The sequence below is a fragment of the Heterocephalus glaber genome, unplaced genomic scaffold (genome assembly GCF_053883595.1).
Source record: "Heterocephalus glaber isolate CG9 unplaced genomic scaffold, H.glaber_assembly_v1.0 deba00001429, whole genome shotgun sequence".
Classification (NCBI taxonomy): Eukaryota; Metazoa; Chordata; class Mammalia; order Rodentia; family Bathyergidae; genus Heterocephalus; species Heterocephalus glaber.
Window position 1 is genome coordinate 25,996,521 of NW_028258294.1, and position 22,709 is coordinate 26,019,229.

At 39.9% G+C, this 22,709-nt stretch overlaps 1 protein-coding gene across 1 annotated transcript in view; it reads left to right on the forward strand.

The window, feature by feature from the left end:
• The window catches only part of Zc3h12c (zinc finger CCCH-type containing 12C), a 106,829-nt gene that overhangs the window by 58,145 nt on the left and 25,975 nt on the right, over window positions 1-22,709 (forward strand). The window contains exons 6-7 of the mRNA XM_021237702.2: window positions 52-12,995; window positions 21,927-21,994. Of these exons, the coding sequence (XP_021093361.1) occupies window positions 52-1,448 (1,397 nt within the window). The 3' untranslated portion in view covers window positions 1,449-12,995; window positions 21,927-21,994. The remainder of the gene's footprint in view (window positions 1-51; window positions 12,996-21,926; window positions 21,995-22,709) is intronic.

Sequence of the window (22,709 nt, forward strand, 5' to 3'; positions counted from 1 at the left end):
ACTTTTCAGGATCTGATGGTATGCTCCTTTGCCTAATTTTACTCTGCATAGGAAAGAAGTGTACCTATGGACACAAGTGCAAATATTATCATCCTGAAAGGGGCAGTCAGCCTCAGCGTTCAGTAGCTGATGAACTTCGTGCCATGTCTAGAAATTCAGCAGCCAAAACTGCAAATGAAGGAGGACTGGTGAAAAGCAACAGTGTTCCTTGTAGCACTAAAGCTGATAGCACTTCTGATAGCAAACGAGGTGCTCCAAAGAGGCAATCAGATCCGAGCATAAGGACTCAAGTCTACCAAGACCTAGAGGAAAAGCTTCCCACCAAAAACAAATTGGAAACCAGGTCTGTACCTTCCTTAGTTAGTATACCGGCTACTTCTACTGCAAAACCCCAAAGCACTACACCTTTAAGCAATGGCCTTCCATCTGAAGTTCATTTCCCACCTCAGGATCAAAGACCACAAGGACAGTATCCTCCAATGATGATGGCAACCAAAAATCATGGAACGCCAATGCCTTATGAACAGTATCCAAAATGTGACTCACCTGTTGACATTGGATATTATTCCATGTTGAATGCATATTCAAATCTGAGTATCTCAGGCCCACGAAGTCCTGAAAGGCGTTTCTCATTAGACACAGATTATAGAATAAGTTCTGTAGCTTCTGATTGCAGCAGTGAAGGGAGCATGAGCTGTGGGAGTAGTGACTCCTACGTAGGTTACAATGACCGCTCCTATGTCAGCTCTCCTGACCCACAGCTAGAAGAGAATTTGAAGTGTCAACATATGCACCCTCACAGCCACCTTAATTCCCAGGCTTTCCTGCAGAACTTCCATGACCCTTTGACCAGAGTGCAAAGTTACAGTCATGAAGAACCAAAGTTCCATCACAAGCCTCCTCTTCCACACTTGGCTATGCATCTGCAGCACCCCACTGTGGGCGCCCGGTCCAGTTGTCCTGGTGATTACCCCTCTCCTCCAAGTTCAGCACACTCTAAGGCACCGCACCTAGGGAGGTCCTTAATGGCCACAAGAACAGACAGCATTTCTGATTCTCGACTCTATGATAGTTCTCCTTCAAGACAAAGAAAGCCTTACTCCCGCCATGAAGGGCTGGGAAGCTGGGATAGGCCAAGTTATGGGGTGGATGCATACGGGTATCGGCAGACATACTCCTTGCCTGATAACTCTACACCACCATGTTATGAGCAGTTTACCTTCCAGAGCCTGCCTGAACAGCAGGAGCCCACCTGGCGAATACCGTACTGTGGAATGCCACAAGATCCTCCAAGGTACCAAGACAACCGAGAGAAAATTTATGTCAACTTGTGCAACATCTTCCCGCCTGACCTTGTGAGAATTGTCATGAAAAGGAATCCTCACATGACAGATGCCCAGCAACTCGCTGCAGCCATTTTAGTGGAGAAATCACAGCTGGGTTATTGAAAGATGATGCATCTTTGTGGTGTTTAGTAGTTTTTTTGTTCAGCTCAAATGCTGAGGGAGGTTTGCTACAATAGCACATGTCATCTCCTTCTCAGCAAGGAGGTTATATAGTATCCATTTATGTGAAATACTGTATCATGGAATCTGTACGTACAGCCCCACATGGTGGAAGTATCACAAAATTGCTTTACATTCAAACTTTTTTTTAACATTTCCTTTTTAAAGCTATATCTTTGGCTGGAAATTTATCCAGTTTGATTTAATAGATGTATCTGTGATCTTTGATATTAATCTTTGGTGCATCAGGGGTTTATATGCAGCACTTTTTATCCTTGTTTCATGTTTTATTAACTTGGTGTTTGTCTATCAATTGCAAGCAATTACAATACCTTCAGAATGTGGAACCTTTGACTAGACCCAGCAAAATACTTTTTCAAGCCAAGCTTAATTAGAATCTTTTACAGCTCTTTAAGTTATTTTTATTTGGGGAAAGTGGGCTTCTTTGTCCTATAATCCTTATTTATAGAAACAAAGATATACTACAGCACTGACTTTATATTTTAAACAAAATCTAAGTTACCAATTTATGTTGAAATGGGTAACATATATGTTAGAATGATTTACAATATGGCACTTTTATTGTTTTATTTTTGTTTGGATTTTTTCCTGATAAGAAATTAGTTAATTTAATGGTCAATTTAAAAGAAAGCAGATGCAATCAATGGAAAAAATTATTTCCATTTTTTTTTAATGAATAAGGCAAAAGCCGTAACTGTTACAGGTTTAGAGCTTTGTTATCCAGCTATGATGTGCTTCTATAGAAATGGAATTGAATTCCTAGATTCTCATTAATCTGTGTTTTTAATGTTTGTTTTTTGTTTTGGGGCACAACAATACTGGATAAATAACCCTTTCACAGTACTTGCCTGTTTTTAATAAATCTAATTATTCTCAATGCAATTTTATATTTAATATACTCTAGCTTTCCTGCTATTTATCAAGGCTGGCCTGAGATGGTTTTATGTGTTGAGGATATGCAACATTTATTGATACTGCACTATAGAAATAGTGATGGAGGAGTTGTAAATGGTAACTTAAAATTTTTGTAAGATATTGTATATTTTCCATTTTCCTGAAGGTAGTTTTTTGGAGGGCCTGTTATATTATTAAGGCCGACTCTTGCCACAAATAGTGTAGTTTTAGATACAGACTACTGTCTGTTCTAGTATTAGTAAGGGATATTTCTGGTTTCAAACTCATGGGTTTTGCTTATTGCAATTACATTTCTGCAGATCAGAAGATGGATTTTGCAGTTAGTGGCAGACAGTTGTGTGACTGATATAACTTGACTGTTCCTCCAGACTCTGAATTTTACATAGTGTAATACACACATTCAGATCTGTTTTTGTAGTCTGCTTGGATGTTCTAGTCATTTGGATTATTCTGCATGCTACAGATTGAAGTAAAGCCCTGAAAAACCAGAAAGTACCTTTTACTGTTGATACAAATTGTATCTTTTTAACTATAAGAACTATTTTGATTTGTAGATCTAGTTAAAAACACAAATGTGTAACTATGATTAGACTTTTGGGCAACATTTTATCCCTTATTTAAATACAAATTTTTAAAATAAAATTGAAGTCTATTATTGATGAGGTAGAAAATAAAAGTAACAATTTAGGTAAATAAAAGTGTCTGTCTTAGTTTTATATAATATATTAAAACATTAATTAAATTTATTGGCATTTTCTTTCTTCTAAAACTTATCTAGTGTGAACTTTACTAAAATAAAGGTAAAATGCTGCCTGAAAAATAATGTCCAAGCATCTTTGACTAGGATAACATTTTTACTACTTATGTAACACTGTGTGTTGCATGAAGTAGGATTTGGGTATACAGTAAATGCTTCTAAAAGGCATTGTGCATATTGACATATCCAATAATCTGAACCATGTTCAGCAAACTTAATTCAGGAAAGTGATGTTCTACACAATTATTGCTGTTGTGCTTGAAGTAAGCGTGGCCCGCATCTATACCCAAAGATAATGCGGGTGATGCCACACAAACCATTTTGAATGGTGTCTGTCTGAGAGTGACCCTACTCACTTGTGAAATTGTTCTTGATTTTTGTCATTCATTATCTATAGAAAAAGTTTAAATGTGCCGGCAAAATGAGTGCCAAAAATAGGGTTACCAATCTGTATTACCTTTAATTTTAGTCATATTTTAAGATTTTATAGTATGAAATCACTTCTAAATTATACATGTAGGTTTTGCTTCCATTTTCTTCATTTTAGCATTTTAATTATTTGAAGATTACTAAACTTTATTAAATGGTTTTAAATAATTTCTTATGTTAAATGGGTGTGACATTACATTTGGTTTAATGTTTTTAGTTGGTTGTTTATCATTATTTTTGGAAAAATAGCATACCCTGCCATCAGGTATACTGAAATGAGTATCTCTGAACCTCTCACAACAAAACTGTTCAGTGTAATTAGTTGTACATTAAGAAATAGCAGCTTTTTTGTGTCAAGAAGACAATTTGTCCTCCCCCGCTTTTTTTTTTCTGAAACACCAACATTGCTTTCAGAGATTAAGAATGAGATGATAGGCTGACTTTAGGTAAAGCAAATTCTTGTTCTCTAAAGCTGTAAGGTAAAAGGAGTCCATTACTAAATTAAATCCATAGCTGACTGCAAACCTTTACTTTAGCCACAACTTTCTTCCTAGTCTCTAATCCCTATTTACCAGATCTGCTAATACATAACCAGAAAGAGATATGTTAATAAGTAACGAAGTTGCCAAAAGTGGTCAGCTGATAGAAAGACGATCCAGACTGGACTATTCTGCCCCTGAATAATCGACAGTTGACTGTACTTTACAAAGTAATTAGCCAGTCTGTTGTCTGTGTGTCTTGGTCCAGAGGGAGTAGCACCCAACTGGCCAAATACTGGCCCTTAGTATTTCCTCATTTCTTGCATGTGATGCAGATATTTTCAGTCTCATTTTTATGATCCCTATCCTGATAGTTTGTCAGTGACCTACTAATTACAAGAAATGCTCACCAGTATAAAATATTTGATTCTGGTGGAAACTTGAATTTTGTGTTTTTATGAAAATGAATTTATTTGAATATGTAATATAACTAAAGAAGTGTTTTATATATACATACATATTTGTTATGAAATATTAAAAATGGAGGGATGTTTCTTCTGGTGGTTAACATTTCCCTGATCATACTGTTTCCTTGAGTTGTGGGTGACCAAGTCTGGGGTCTGAATGACCAATGATAAGATTTAGAACCACTTTAATGGAAAGTAATTCTTCACTGGTTTTATTCCTTGTATTTTTAAAAAAATTATTTTGATAATTTTAATAGAATGTGTAATTTTAAAATACACACAAAAATTTTAAAGTAGTATTGATTATACAAATAATTATTTAACATGTCTCTTATGGATATATCTGTATGTAAATAGTAATATATTTATAAAACAAATATACTTCATGTTGTAGTTCTTAGTTTGTGATCCATGGGAGGATGACCCTGGGTGGGTGAGTGTGACTGTGTATGCATGAGTATTTACGTATTGGAAACTCAAGCTATTTTCCCTGACTTAATGGTATTTGCTCTAAAGTATATTTGGTTTTGTTATTCTTTCTGCTGTCCAATTTTCTTACTCAAGATAAAATGAGATATATGGTTTTCTGGCCATTCTGTTGCTGTGTGGCTAATCCCACTTTGTTATACTCTCAATTCCTGGAGAATTCCTGAGTGACCCAGAATCAAAACAGATTAAGGCTAGAGATAATGCTTCTGTTCCAAGTATATTGAAGATGAAAACTCATCTGCAATGTTAAGTTTCAAAATTATATACCAATGAATAAAATGAAATATAAAAAAGGTTGGAGTACACACATAGACTAAGGAAAAGCAAAGTGTTAACAAAGAGTAAAGCAGCATAAATTATTTTATATTGGTCTAGGAAAGCCTCCTAGAGTAAGTGTTGACAAACTTTCTGTAAAGGATCAGATAGTAATTAGCTTTTCAGAATCAAATGATCTCTTAAAAACTGCTTGCTCTTGTTTTTATAGCATAAAAGTACCACGGACAATATGTAAATGAATGTGACTGTGTTCCAGTAAAACTTCACAGAAACTAGCTGGGTTGGTGCATATGGCAGGGGATCACAAGTTTCAGTCCCACCTGGGAAACTTAGCAAAACCCTATGTTAGAGAACGTAGCTCTGTATGATGGTCCAGGATTTAATCCCCAATAGGGGAAAGTGGGGGTGGCACTTCATTTACAGACACAGACAGCAAGCCATATTTGGCCTATGAACCATCCCTAATCTCTGCCCCAGAGGAGAAAAACGAGCATATTAAACAGTAAATTCTGGTACTGCGTATGTGAATGTAAGAAATAATTGTATTCAATAATTAGACATTCAAAGAAAATCTGATAGTTATTGATATTCTTCAAAAGATGATTGTGAGATAGTCATATACAGATGACTATCATACAGGTGCACTTGTAAATTTTAAAACTGGCCACACCTAATATTTATTAGAAATATTTCTTGTATTTAATCAGCCAAAAAGTCTGTAGAAAAGATGTTTTAAAAGTACTGAAATTTTTTTCATAAATTTTACATTTCTGTTGATAAATGGGAATCCTTTACCAATCTTTTGGGTTTGTTTTTTTTTTAATGACCTCATGGACAGAAATTGTTGCATTTTTGAAAGTTAACATATAACTAGCCACAATTTTTTTTTAAAGATTCTATTTATCAATTACTTTTTTCTGTTCTCTTTGTTTGGCTCCTAATAAATGACATATCTGCCCTTTGAAGAAGATAAACATACTGTAATTTCACACCTTTTAGCTTGTATAAAATTAAGAATTGTGACTGATTATTGCTTTAATGTGAGTGTATTTGTTACACTGTGATTCTTTATAAGAAACAAAGTGTATCTCTGCTTTCCCTATCCAATTGTTTAACATAGACTTTTGTAGACATCTTAGCACTGTCCATGGTGAGTGATATTCTTAATATAATCATGTATGATTCTGAATTCACTAGAAGTACACACTGCTGAGCATGTTCATTTGCTATGCTTCATGCATGGTGTTACAGTAATTATAGTCACTTAAGTAGTTATACTTTCTTTTAAAATTGGAATACAACTCTAGCTTTTTAACAGTTTATTGTTTTAAATAGCTACTTTATTTCTTTAATGTTTTCTGTAAACTTGTGAATTACTGCTGTTATAATATTCTTATTATTAGAAGTGGCTTTTCCCCTAAGATCTTTAGTCTTTTAGATTCAAAACAACTTAAGGTTTTGACCGTTCGGCAGTAGAAAATATCTATGCATGTTTTTATTTAGTTTTGTAAAATTGTGTGGTTTTACTTCTTAAACTATGTACTAAATTTTCTGTCCCAAGTATTTCAGATGAAAAACAAAATGCTGACCATTAAAGCTTTTGCCACCTTTCTTTCTTTCTTTCTTTTTTGGTACCAGGGATTGAGCTCGGGTCCTTGCACTTGCAGGGCAGGCAGTGGAACCACTGAGCTAAATCCCTGGCCCTGCCACCTTTCTTTCTAAAATGGCTTCTATCTCAAAGGAAAAAGACATTGAAGAGCAATGGTTTATATTTATAAAGACTATGTTTTAGATTCCCTTCAGTTTTTTTAATTATAAATTTTCTACATATGTAAACTATTGAAAAACATGTGGACTTCTGCAGAGATAGTATTTCAGTGCAAGTGTACCAGGTTACTGGTTTTATCTTTCCCTTTTAGTTTATTTTCTCCCAAAGCATAGCTATATGCCAATAGTATTCCTTATTTGATTCTGCTAATTTTTCCTACAGGAAAAGTAAAGCAAAGAATATGTTTAGAGCAATTATTGAATAAACTAATGTGATTCTATTTATCTGTGTGTTTCTGTAATGGAATTTTTACAATTCAAAGGCAATATTTTTAGACCTACTGGAAATCTGTTTCAAAATAGCTGTAGGATTCTGCCAGTGAGGGAGAAAAAGTTAAAACATTGATGTTTTTAATGGTGATTTGTTTTTGTTTCATAGAGAAATTGATCTCCTCTGGCAGCATGGATGCTAAATAAATGAAATCATTATCTTTAGTCCCACAGCTTGCTTACATTCAGTAGTTAATAACATGATGAGTGGTCTGTAGGGTAAGCATGTGTTCAATATCAATGTAAATATTGAAGCCAAAATTAATTCCCATGAAAACTGAAATTAAATGTCAGAGACAACTAGCCAACTTATGGTGAGAGTGTTTTCTTTCTAGTCTGCTACTGAAGTGCTTGTTTCTGGTGATTTTGAAGTGTCATCAGGTGTTTGGCTAAGAGACTGATTGTTAATAGACACCCTTGGCCAGTGAATTTATAAGAAATGCTGGATGGGCACTGGTGTCCTTTTTCTTATTAGGAGGACTGGCAGGTGATCAAAAAGTATTCCAAAGACTCCTCCTGGTAAAGTGGTTTGTACTAGCTGGTGTACCAGCTTTGAACAGTAATATGAAGCCTCAATGAACACCGGGGCTTGGAGGACCAAGGCAACTCCCTTCAGGGAGTTCACAGTCTTGTAGTCAGGCCGGAATCTACAGGGTAATACAGTCAACCTGAGTGTTTTGTTTTGTTTTTAATAGAATATGTCATAATGAAGAGATGGAATGTTTTCTTTGATATTTAAGACTAAAAACCTTGACCACTGTGAGAAAATGTTCTGTTTCTGAGAAATGCTTCTGTGGATTTGAAGAGATTACAGATAGCTGTCAGGTATATTTAAACATTGTGTTTGAATCCCAGTTCTGCACAGATTATTATGGCATGTATTATATATCACATACACAATATGTAGAATTGGGGCAGTAGTCTTTGAGAGCCTTTCAAACTCCTTCATAAAACGATGCTAATCCCTCTCTGACAGGTTTATTGTAGCCAAGTGAATGGTAGTGGACATGAGAATAATTTAAAGACAGATAAAAATAAATACAATGCTATGTCCACCCTATTCTTGCTGGAGAGAAACAGGAATTTTTATTTTGTCTCTGCTGCTCTAGAAAGCTATGTCTCCCCAACCCTATTGTTCTAATAAATGTCTGTCAATGGAAATACTCTATTTCAGATACAATCACAAAAAGAAATTCTAATGACTTTATGATTTAACATACTTTCGTTCTTTGTCAGGATATGAGATACTGTTTTATTTTAGACACATAAGTTTTCTCTTGCTTTTCAGACTTTTGCTTTTTATTTTTTTCTAAAATTGCCACTTGCCACTGTCAGGTATTTTTCCCGCACTTAATTATCTTAGATTCTTAACTGAGATCTTATGGATTTAGACAATATATTTTGGATCTGTCAGCATATTTTATTATTGATGTTGAGTTGTTATCAGAGAATTCAAAATCAGCCTTCAATGGAATAGGCTACCAGCTACTTCAAGGCTGAGCTGAAAGTCTGGGAGATCATGAGACTGAATTACAGTGTTAACTAGAGCAAGTACTTTCTCCCTACCTTGTAACTATTGTCTAAAGAGAAAAATACACATTGATGAATTAAGTAATGTTTGGGAAGGGGGATTGTTAAAAACAACTATGATGGTGAATTTATTCAAAACAACAAAATACCTGATCTGGGCCTTTGATGAGTTAAAAGTAAGTAGTAGTATTATCCCTCAGCCTCAGGCTGAGAACATTTTTCACTGTAGTGTTTGAAAAGGCTTTTAAAGTAATGTTTAACCATTTAATATTTCAAAAGTTTCCTGAAGTGTTTCATAGTAACCTTTTCAAAAACATTCTAGATGCAGTCATGAGCCTTGGAGTAGGAATTCTTGTTCTTTGCCTCCTAGATGGTCAGCAGGCTCGCAAGTCACTAAATGGAGTAAGGACATCACCCCATTCCCATCTTCTAGGGTTGTTAAGACTAAATTGAATTGGAACAAGTAAAACCCTTTAGATATGGAAGTCCATAGTGTGTGCTGAATAAGTGAATATAATTGTTACGTAAATGATAGGATCCTTTAAATGCTTATCAATTTTCAGACTTCAGTGTTCAGTAGAATAGTTAGAATTCTGACAACTGGATATATTCAATGATGAGGTGATGAGGTGATTTTAGGATTTCAAGAGTGACATTTTAATCTTCAAAGGATTATTGGACCCCATTTTCTTGCTACCCCATCACTGGGCTCTACTTGTTTGAAGGGTTTTTCTCTGTATCAGAGTGAAGAAATAAATGGATAACAAATAATGATTATAAAAAAGGTCTTTCCAGAATCTTAGAGTTCCGTGGTTCCTGCACTGTGTTACTAACACCCTTCTGAACTTCACTTTTATTCCTGAAGGTGGCCCAGCACATCTATCTGCACATCCCCCACCCCCATGCCCTTCTAAAAGAACATGTCAGACCCCTACCACAAGAACTTGTGTAGCCAGTCTGGTCAGAGCAATGGGTATTCTGGGGGTTAAGTGGACAGTGTACCTTTTTGGGAAGATAGCACATGACACTGGGAGATTGTTTTTCTTCTTTAAACATTCTCTCCTAGTTCATAAATGCTGCCCTCCAAATTGGAGAAATCAAACTGGCATAAAGACCACTCATATGAGTCCAATACTCGCCAGATGTGGTGGTTCACACTTGTAATCCCGGCACTCAGGAGACCGAGACAGTAGGATCACCACTAGTTCAAGGCCAGCCTGGGCTATATAGTTCAAGAACACCCTAAACTATATAGCAAGACCCTGTCTCAAAAAAGAGTCCAATACTCAGTATACATACATGTGTAGCTCTGTGATGCTGAGCTACATCCCCAGTGTAGTACAATATGTCTACATAATTTTAAATCTTAATGAAATAACCATTATCCCTATTTTATTTTATTTTTGGCACCAGGGGTCAAACTCGGGACCTTGTGCTTGCAAGGCAAGTGGCAGAACCACTGAGCTAAATCTCCGGCCCTCATTATCCCTATTTTAGAAATGAGAGAACTAAGACTCAGCAAGGTTAAATCTTCCAAAATTCCTCTCCCCTGCTTTACTATACTGCAAGACAGTGCTAAGAATGGACCTGTGACCATTCCCTGGGTTATCCTACAAAGATTTAGGTCTAACGAATGAAAGCCGGCTATAACTGCCCATTCTTTAACATTGATAACTACCCAGGAGCAAAGACAGGAAAATGTAAGATTAGACTTACTTCTCTACTTCAGTAGACCCACACAGTCTCAACACTCTCCTTTCATGTATAAACAGTCATGACAAAGATGTCACTTGGAAGAAAAGGATTCTCAGAGATCTGCCTGTCCTAAGGTGACAGTGATGGCCAGGTGACCAGGGTTTCATGCTAAAGCCCCAGAAAAAGCAAAGCGCCCACTACTTCTGATAGCAAGAGTAGTTAGTTCTCTGTCGTGGAAAGAGATTACCTTAGAGCCCATGCTCCTGCCTCCATTCCTCAGAATTCTTTGCAGTCCCAAACAGTAAAAGCCAGCACATTTATTTCTAGTGTTTCCCATCATGCACAGAGACCTTCTCTGGTATCTTTTGAGAAGGCCCATTTAGCTTTCAGTGTCCAGATAATGCCCACTGTAAACACTTTATGTTGAAGCAGCTGACATTTGCTTTCTATTTGCACAAATTCAGCATGAAATTAGAAATAGGAATATTTAGTTAGGTAGCCAAACAGATTCCTTTCCCATTTCCCCAGGAGAGCTCAGTAAGGGACACAACAGTGAAAGAATAGAAAATTCAAGGGTTAAATGCACCTGCTCTTGTCCAGAGGCCTAGGCAAGCCAGTTTCAGGGCATGGAGGGGACTCCCCTTTAGCCCCTTGGGACCTGCTATTGCTGAAACTATCTCAGCCTTCAAAGCTCTTCTCTCTCCCCCACCATTTTCCAAGCATGTAATTATCATTCATTTGAATAACTGCTTCTAATATACATGTGAAAAGATTAAGGGAAATGGCAAATACAATTTGATAACTACATGAAAAGGTATTCAACCAAGTCCACAGGAGATTTATGGATTTACTATGTATGTCACCAAATTAACAAGACCAGACAAACCGCATGTACCATACTAATGCCATAAGCATTAAAATGATGCATATTATAAAGGGAGGAGCAGAGCACAATGCTTGTTCTATTCCGAATTCAATTTCATTGCCTGTGTTGAGCAAGAGGGGTGGAAGATGTAAGTGGGGACTGGATGGGACTCTAGGCCCCAGGGGTGGGGCTGTAGGTAACAGTTCATCAGAGTCATATTCTTACCCCAAATCTTACACTGAGGCAGTGGCCCTCTGGCCTCTGGCTTCCCATACTCCATCATCTTTTCCTGGTTCTGAAGCATTTTCAACTCTTCCTCATTCTCCCTAGCCAGAGGTGGTTGAAGACACTGAGAACACCTAGTTGGCAGAGAAGGTCTTGGACCTATTTGGTTGATCAGTATATTGATTGCTTTGGGGGAGCAGAAAATATAAAAGCTAGAAGAAAGCAAGCATGATAGACCCCGTTCTGAGAACAGAGATTTAGAGTGCCCAAATTACATAGTTTATAGAAAAGAAGGTGGAGGTACACTGGAGCAAGACTTTAGATGCCCCTACATGAGGAGCTCAAGGTTGGGACCTTTAAAATTATAAATAGGTATTATTTGGGCCTGATCTGAGGGCAGATACATCTATCTCCCTTGGCCAATACAACTTTCTTGTTTGAATTTTCACTCTTGCCATGTATATGCACTCTAATTTGGCCCATAGCAGCGATACTTTCATTATGCCAAGCTCATTAAGACATTTGCATTTGGGCTGGGGATTTAGCTCAGTGGTTCTACCACCTGCCTTGCAAGCCCAAGGTCCCAAGTTTGATCCCTGGTGCCAAAAAAAAAAAAAAAAAGACATTTGCATTTGGGAGCTCTGCAAATACAGTAGGCAATACTGGGCCCAGTAAAAATATGAAAGAGACACTCTGAAACAGCCCGCTGCAGACATGCAGGTCTGTGCACGCCCTACCGAGGTCCTGAGTCACGCGGAAGACGCCGAATCACCCCGCTGCAGACAGGCAGGTCTGCCCACACCCTACCGAGGTCCCCAGTCCCGCGGAACACTCCGAATCAGCCCGCTGCAGACAGGCAGGTCTGTGCTCGCCCTACCGAGGTCCTGAGTCACGCGGAAGATCCTGAGTCACGCGGAAGATGCCGAGTCACGCGGAAGATGCCGAGTCACGCCGAAGATGCCGAGTCACTCCGAAGATGCCGAGTCACTCCACTGCAGATGCCAAATCACTCCACTGCAGACGCCGAATCACTCCACTGCAGACAGGCAGGTCTGCCCACACCCTACCGAGGTCCTCAGTCGCGCGGAACACACGCCGAATCAGCCCGCTGCAGACAGGCGGGTCTGTGCCTGCCCTACCGAGATCCTGAGTCATGCGGAAGACACCGAATCACCCCACTGCAGACAGGCAGCCACCTGATTCCACATTACAAAGGCGCAGAGGACACAAAACCACCAGACCAAGGTACTGAATCCCACTGTTCCTGGCCCAGAGGTAGGGGCTTCTGAGCCGTCGTCCCACTGCTCCTGGTCCAGAGGAAGGGGCTTCCCGGTCACCATCCCTCCCGCTGCTCCCAGCCCAGAGGAAAGGGTTTTTGGGCAACTTTCTGTCCCGCTGCTCCTGGCCCAGAGGAAGGGGCTTCCGGGCCACCATCCCTCCCACCGCTCCCGGCCCAGACGGAGGGGCTTCTGAGCAACCATCCCACCGCTCCTGGTCTAGAGGAAGGGCTTTCCCGGCCACCATCCCTCTGGCTGCTCCCAGCACACAGGAAAGGGCTTTTGGGTCACCATCCCTACCGCTGCTCCCGGCCCTTGTCCCACCTCACCCACCTCAGAGGAGGTAATCTGTGCAGACGCTGACAGCCCCCCGCCCCAGTCGAAATGAGAAAACATGTAAATAAGTCTCAAAACCAGACTTCCAGATCACCTACAGCAACCCCAAAGGGAAATGAGATGGAACACTCTCATACTCAACCACCTGGACCCACTGAACTGGCAACAAAAGGGGATCTGGAAAAAATGAAATCAGAAATAATTTCTCAGATAACAGGAGAAACTGTGCCCTTACTGCAAGACATGATTAGTAAATCTAGAGAGGAGCTCAGGAACATGATGAAATCCCAACATAAGAAACAAATGGAATCCATAAAACAGATGCAAATAGATTTCCAGGAAATGAAAAACTCCATTGAAAGTCTACACAGCAGAATGAGCCAGTGTGAGGACAGAATTTCAGATATAGAAGATAAGATTGCAATTAGTGACCAGGAAAAGAAAAATTGCTTCAAAATTGTAAGGGAACATGAGAAATCAATCCAGCAGCTGCTAGATGATGCAAAAAAGAATAACATAAGACTGATTGGGCTCAATGAAGAAACAGGAGAGAGTACAGATGACATAAAAAAATCTCTTCACAGAAATAATGGCAGAAAACTTCCCAAGCAGGGGAAAAGAGCTTGACATACAGATAAGTGAGGCATATAGGACTCCAAATAGCCTTGATCAAAAAAAATCTACACGTAGGCATATAATTGTTAAGATTCCAGAAACACAATAGAAGAACAAAGTTCTCCAAGCAGTCAGAGAAAAGAAACAAATCACATACAAAGGAAAGCCCATCAGAATCACAGCAGACTTCTCAGCACAAACCATCAAGGCAAGAAGAGCTTGGAGTGACATATTCCAAGCCCTAAAAGAAAACAGTCTCCAACCCAGATTGATGTACCCTGCAAAACTATCTTTCAAAATGGATGGAGAAATAAGATACTTTCATGACAAAGAGCACCTTAGGAACTTCATGAATACCAAACCAGCACTCCAAAGAATTTTACAGAATAGCCTGGGAACAGACATTGAGGACCACAACCCCAGGAAGCAAAGCAGAATGAACCCATCTGGCATGACAAATTAAATGTAAAAGGTGAGAACCCAACAAAAAGAAAAAGTCATGGCAAGGACAAGTCAATAGGTTTCAGTTATAACCATCAATGTTAATGGTCTCAATTCACCAATCAAAGGAAACAGACTAGCAGAATGGGTCAAGAAGCAAAATCCAACAATATGCTGCATACAAGAAACACTTAATTCAAAAGGAAACTCATAGACTGAAAGTTAAAGGGTGGAAAACAATACTCCATGTGACAGGAACCCGAAAAAAAGCAGGAGTAGCTATCCTCTTGGCAGATCAAGTAGATTTCAAACCCACACTGATTAAGAGAGACGAAGAAGGACACTACATCCTTGTAAAGGGAACAATCCAAGAGGAAGAGATGACAATCATAAATATCTATGCACCAAACACTAGTGCACCCAACTATATAAAACAAATACGGATATGAAAAGTCATATATGCACTAATACAATTGTAGTGGGGGACCTCAACACCCCACTGTCACAAATAGATAGATCAACTAGACTAAAAATAAGTAATGAAATGCTAGAACTCAATCGAACTCTTGAACAAATGAACTGAACAGATGTTTACAGAGTCTTCCACCACACAAAATCAGAATACACATTCTTCTCAGCTGCACATGAGTCATTCTCCAAAATAGACCACATGCTCACACATAGAACATGTTTAAGTAAGTGCAAAGGAATTGAAGTTATCCCCTGTATATTATCAGACCATAGTGGAATGAAATTGGAGATCCATAGCAAAAGAAACTCAAAAAATTTCATAAACACGTGGAAATTGAACAACACACTTCTGAATAACCAATGGGTCACAGAGGAAATTTAAGAAGAAATCAGACAGTTCCTTCAATTAAATGACAATGACAATACAACATATCGGAATCTATGGGACACAATGAAAGCAGTTTTACGAGGGAAATTCATAGCAGTGAATATGCATATTAGGAAAACAGAACGAGCCCAATTAAACAACCTGATGCTGCACCTCAAGCTTCTAGAAAAAGAAGAGCAGGACAACCCCAAAGCTCATACAAGGGAGGAAATTATAAAGATCAGAGGAGAAATCAATGCAATGGAGACTAAGAAAACGATACAAAAAATCAATGAAGCCAAGAGTTGCTTCTTCAAAACAAACAACAAAATTGAAAAACCTTTAGCCAACCTTGTCAGAAAAAGGAAAGAAAAGGCCCACATCCATGCAATTAGGAATGAAAAGGCTGAAATTACAACAGACCCTGCAGAAATCCAGAGGATCATCAATACCTACTTCCAGAACCTATACGCCAATAAGATGGAAAACACAGAATAAATGGACAGATTCCTAGATACATATGAATTACCAAAGTTGAACGAAGAAGACCTAAAAATTATGAACAACCCAATATCAACCAATGAAATTGAAAATGTAATTAAAAACTTATCAACTAAGAAAAGCCCAGGCCCTGATGGCTTCACTGCTGAATTCTACAAGACATTTAGAGAGGAACTGCTGCCACTACTGTTTAAACTCTTCAGTGAATTGAAAGGGAAGCAATACTCCCAAATTCATTCCTGGAAGCAAGCATCACCTTGATCCCCAAAGCAGAGAAAGACCCAACTGAAAAAGAGAACTATAGGCCAATCTCACTAATGAACATAGATGCAAAAATCCTTAATAAGATACTGGCAAACAGAATGCAGAAGATCATCAAGAAGATCATAAACCCTGATCAAGTGGGATTCATCCCAGGGATGCAGGGATGGTTCAATATATGAAAATCAATTAATGTCATCCACTATGTCAATAGAGCCAAGGACAAAAACCATATGATTATCTCCATAGACACAGAAAAAGCATTTGACAAAATCCAACACACATTTATGATAAAAACCCTACCAAAAATTGGAATAGATGGTCTCTACCTCAAACTGACAGAAGCCATCTATGAAAAACCAACAGCCAATATCATACTAAATGGTCAAAAACTGAAATCCTTCACACTCAAATCAGGAACAAGACAAGGATGTCCACTATCACCACTCTTGTTCAATATAGTTCTGGAAACATTAGCCATTGCAATTAGACAAGAGAAAAAAAGAAAAGGAATAAAGATAGGTAATGAAGAAGTCAAATTGTCATTATTTGCAGATGACATGATACTCTATATAGAAGACCCCAAGAACTCCACCAAAAGTCTTCTAGACTTAATAACCAAATTCAGTCAAGTAGCTGGTTACAAGGTCAACACACAAAAATCAATAGCTTTCCTCTACATGAATGACAGACTCACTGAGAGAGAAATAGGGCAAATAATTCCTTTCACAATAACATCCAAAACACTGAAATACCTAGGAATCATCCTAACGAAAGAAATCAAAGACCTCTTCTTGAAAACTATGGCACCCTGAAAAGAGATTGAAGATGATATCAGAAAATGGACAGACATCCCCTGCTCCTGGGTAGGAAGGATTAATATAGTGAAAATGGCCATACTTCCAAAACTGCTATATAGATTTAATGCAATTCCAATTGAGATCCCAGCAGCATACTTCATAGACCTTGAGAAAACAATCCAAAAATTCATTTGGAGCAAGAAGAGACCCAGAATAGCAAAAGCAATTCTAGGTAACAGAGACATGGCAGGGGGTATCACAATCCCCAACCTGCAACTATACTACAAAGCCACTGTGATAAAAACAGCATGGTACTGGCAAAGAAACAGACTGGAGGACCAGTGGAACAGATTAGAAGATGCAGAAACAATGCCAGACACACTCAGCCATCTCATCTTTGACAAGGGAGCCAAACACCCTCACTGGAGGAAAGATAGCCTCTTTAATAAATGGTGCTGGAAAAATTGGGCTTCATCTTGCCAAAGATTAAAACTAGACCTGTATCTCTCACCATGCACTAAACTAAAATCAAAATGGATTAAAGATCTAAATATTAAAATAGAAACTCTGAACCAGTTGGAACAGAGGTTAGGTAGAACCCTTGAAGACATCAGTGTAGGAAAAGATTTTATGAACAAAACCTCAGTTGCCTGGGAACTAGCACAAACAATCAACAAATGGGATCTCTTCTTATTAAAAGGCTTCCACACAGCAAGAGAAACCACCAGCAGTGTGAAGAGACAACCCACAATGTGGGAAATAATCTTCACCTGCTCTTCCTCAGACAAAGGTCTACTATCTCGAATCTATAAAGAACTTAAAAAGATCAGACCTCCCAAATTTAAAGACCCAATCTGAAAATGGGCATCTGAAATGAACAGACATTTCTCACACAAAGAAGTAGAAATAGCAAATAAATACATGAAAAAATGTTCAACATCACACTGGTCATTCCAGAGATGCAAATGAAAACATCGCTGAGATTCCACTTCACTCCAGAAAGAATGGCTGCTATCACGAAATCAACCAATAACAAATGCTGGCGGGGCTGTAGGGAAAGAGGAACCCTGCTCCACTGCTGTTGGGAGTGTAGACTGGTGCAACCACTGTGGAAATCAGTATGGAGATACCTCAGAGAACTAGGACTGGAAATCCCATTTGACCGTGCTATTCCACTGCTGGGGATCTTCCCCAAAGAATTCAAAGACTCATACCACAGTGATATATGTGCACCCATGTTCATAGCAGCACAGTTTGTCATAGCTAAAACTTGGAAACAGCCCAAATGCCCATCAACTGGAGACTGGATAAAGAAAATGTGGTTTTTTAATAAAATGGAGTACTACTCAGCCATAAAAAATGAGAAATTAGAGACATTTATAGCTAAGTGGATGCACATTGAAGCAATATTCTTAAGTGAAATAAATAGGACACACATGTGTAAATACCGAATAGTTTCTCCGGTGTGAGAAACTGAAAGTGGAAATAAGGACGAAATGTATAATAGGTAATGTGAAATAGGAAGAAAAGGGGCAAAGGGGAAGGAAGTGGAAGGGCTACGGGAAAGGATAGAAGGGAATGGGATTAATATGAGAAAATGGAAAAATAGGAACAAAATCTTTGTAAATAGGGAGGACTGGAGGGGTTGAAGGGAGGGCTGGGCAAGGGTGAAAAATAAGAACCAGGAGAGACTATGTAAAGGTGCAAATTTCCAATGATGAATGTCATTATATTGTATACTTAAAATGTACCAATGATTAGAATGAATAATCGATGATGTAAAATAGGAAGAAAAGGTCCAAAGGGGTAGGGGTAGTGGGAGGCACAGGGGAGAGGAAAGAAGGGAAAGGAAAAAATGATGAGAAATGGAAAAAATGGAAATAGTCTTTGTAAATAGGGAAGGGTGGAGGGTGTGAAGGGAGGGCTAGGAATGGGGAAAAAATAAGAACCAAGATGCATTATGTAAAAGTACAATTCCCAATGAGAAATGTAATTGTGTTGTATACCTACAATGTACCAATAAAAGAATTTAATACAAAAAAAATATGAAAGATGTTTAAACAGGAGGAAAATGGGCCACAATTTTATGGAGGATAACAAGACTAGGGGAGGATCAGATTGCTGCAATGTCCTTTCCCTGGGGAGTTTAAACAGGAACAACTCAGTGGGCAAGAAGTTGAGGAACCAATATGAGACACAATCCTGAATTAATATTGAATTATGTGTTTTTATTTGGGTGATGCAGGACTAGGGTTCCACCATGTGGCCATCCATCACATAGAATCCTGGGCCTAAACCTACATGGCAGAATGACAACTAGTATCTCACTACCAAGTGTCAAGTATTGCCCAGAGAAGCTGCCAGCAAGTGTTCATTTCTGTCACCCCCTTGGCCTTTCCATTGTCTCAGGGACCTTAAGGCCTTACCTTCTCAATCCCAGGGGTCCCCAAATCTCTTTTCCACCAAGTAACCAAAATTTATATTTGTGAAAAGAATAGTCACTCCTGCAGATTGCCACAGAATGCTTTGTTTTTTAGGTCTCTGCACAGCTCTGGATTTTGTTCTTTAAGAGGCAATCAAGTTACAAAACATGAGGCCATGACTGTCAAACATGGGGTATGACCATGCTTTCCCTTTCATTTTTCAGCATGCTGTGTGCTAGCCAACTGGACCCCATCCTTATCTCTAATATGGCCAAGGGTTCTCTCACCAGCTCTAGCTCTAAACCAGCACCCATGCCTTTCCTACTCATCTGTCAGAATCTTCCCCATCTCCTGGCCAGGAATGAGGCTTCTACACAAGGAAGCACCCTCAGTCATGGTCTCCGTGGCACCACCATATGGTAGCTCTCCTGCTGCATGAAGTCACAGAGCTTCTCCAGGCCACTTGAGCTGGGTAACAGAGCCCCAAGGACACCCTTGTGAAGCACTGTTTCTTTGTTCTGCTCTGCAGGCCTCTGGGCCCCATTCACTGGCCTTCTACCTTGGCAGTACATTCAATATGCATGCACTTTCCCATCTCAGCCCATTGTTATTTGCCATTCCCTCTGCCTTGTTTTATGCCACCAGGTGCTTGCAGTTCCCTGCTCAAACACCTTTTCAGTGAAGCATTTCTGACACTTAAAAAATTGCAACTCCAGCACTCCCTCTTTGATGTGCCTCATTTTATATTTTCTCCATAACATTCATCACTATCTGAGGTATAGTTTGTTTATTGTTCATCTCCCTGTCCTGGGATATAAACTCCATGCAGGCAGGGACTTATTTGGTTGCTCATTACATAAACAATGAAGGAATAAACAAAGTTCCTTGGTTGCCACATTGCAAGCATCACGTTCAAATGTGTCTGGATCTGCCGAGGTGAGCACAGCTGCACACATACACACACACACACCGGGGCTCAGAGATGGAGTCATAATGCTTCCCCAAGGTCATGAGTCACAAGGTTGGCCCTTTCCCTGGATCCTTCACTGTGCCAACTGGGCAGGGGGTCAGGAGGCCTAGATGAGTTCAGTAATAGGACCTCAGAGCTTGGCTAGCAGTGGTCCTGGGCCCCTGTATTGGATTTGAAGGGTGTTCCCAGACAGGGCAATGGACAAGTCAAGAACCAGGTTGTATTGTCCAGAACAGGGCTGCCAAATCCTGAAGAGCAAGGAGAGAAATGCATCCAATCCCAAGTTACCACACACCAGTGTGAAACTGACTGTGACACTCATTGTAAAGCAGCTCCACAGTCCTCAGCAGCAGCCTACGTGGGACATTGCTAGTCATCTTGGACCCAGGACCAGGCATTCTGAAGAGTGAAGAGCAGCCCAGTTGGTTGCAAGTGCTCCATTCCATTGGTGTCTATACCCATCCCCACTGAGTTATCAGCCAGTGAGAACTCTGAGCATCAAGTGGCCCTTGCCCCAGCACTGTGTGCAGTAAGCTCAGGAGGAGCTCACCATTCAGGAGCTCACCAGTTCGTTCTACATGATTATTGATGAAAGCAGTGGCCAAAACTCAGTGGATAGTAAATATTTATTGAGTGAATGGACAGGAGAATGGTATTCTCTCAGGTAACTTTGTTCCTGGTTGTCATCCACAAAGGTTTCTCAGAACTTGTAACAAGTTGCTTCAGTTCTGCCTTTATAGCACATCCTGGCAACTGTCCCTTGGGTAGGTAAGCAGGGTTGGGTGTAGCATTGCTGGTTAAGCCAAAAGGAACTGGAACTGGATCTTGAGCACCGATAGATTTTATTTATTTGGGGAGAAAAACAAAAGAAAATATATTAGATCAATTCATTCTTTTACAGTGCAGAAATTAAAGTTTAGAGTGGTTAAATGGCTTGCCCAAAGTCACAGAGCAGAAAAATAGTAGTTTTGTTTAGAATGCACTTCAACAAGAGGACCAAAGGATCTAGTCCAATGAGGACAGTGACTCAGAGTTGCTTACTTGGCAATGACAAAGAAATACATGGGGTTCAGGGTACAGAAGGCTTGAGCACACACACCGGGGGCCTGCCAGGGTCCCCTCAGGGCGCTCTGACCCAGCCTATGTGGAGGAAGAGAGGAATCTTCCAGGAAAAGAGTTCCGCCAGCCTGCTATCTTCCATGCTTTTGAGCCTGGGGAAACACTTTGAGGATCACTCAGGCCCTCTTCTTTCTCACCCACTGCTCCATAATCTGGTCACTTCTGCACTTCATTTCTTCCTGTCATCGGGCCCACTGAAGGTCAAAGGCAGGACCTGGCCCTTTAAAACAAGTCAGTTTGATTACTGTGCCATATCCAGGGAGGCTCAGTGTTATGGTTTGGCTATTGGTAGAATCTGTGTGTCTGTGTGTGTGTCTGCACTGCCCCCCCCAACACACACACACACCCGTGCTGGTAGCCTGGTTCCCAGTGTTGAGGTGGTGTGACCTTTAAGAGGCGGGGACCTAGGGCCAGGGATTTAGCTCAGTGCAAGGTCCTTCAATCCCTTACCAAAAAAAGGTGAGGCCTAGTGGAAAGTGGTTAAATTGTGGGGCAACGCCCATGCAGGAGATGGCGCTCTCCTTGGAGTAGGTGGTTTATAAGTGACTCCTCCACTCCTGGACTTGACTTCTTCTATCCTCACATTCCTCTGCAGTGTGCACAGCTTGGACCCTCCTCTGGATGCTGGAACCATGATGTTCAGACCCTTCAAGCACCTCAACTGTGAGTAAAATAGAGCTCTTTACTTTTATAAAATACCTATATCAGATAGTCTGTTATAACCACACATGACAGACAACAAATATTCATTCTTCTCCTCTGTTTCAAGACGGCCTTGCAGCTGAGAGGGTTGTGTGTCTAGTTCTGATGTGAAGTAGGAGCAGAAGAGACGAATATCCCTTGGGAGGAGGCAAGCAGTGAAAAGCAGGTCTCCCAGGAACTGTAAGGGGCAAGCTACCCGGCAAATGCACACAGAGAAGGAAAGGCCCCTGAAGTGGGGGTGTTTCATATGACCTTGGAGGATCCACCCCTACCCTGACTGGTAGAAGTGGGGTTGGGACTGGAGCAGCTTGCAGGAAGACCCGGGGTGGGAAACACGGGGGTGGGGGTGGGGGTGCTGAGTAGGCATGGAGCAGCATGATGACAAAGGCCAGAGAAAGGTGTGATGTAGTTGGCAACAACGCAGACCAGGCAAAAGCAATTTAAAAGAAATCAAACACTGAAGAGTACATGCTGAATGACTTCGTTTGTGTAAAGTACAAGCAGGTGAAATATATCTACCCTCTTAGCATATGAGCTGGTACTGACTCTTGGAGAAAAGGTCCAGGACCCGAGAAATGTACCTGGGGACTTCTGCAGGGATTGCCGTTGTTTCTGGTCTTGTGCTGATTCCACAGATGCATTCTGTTTATAAGGATTTGTGTCACTGTTCCCAGAT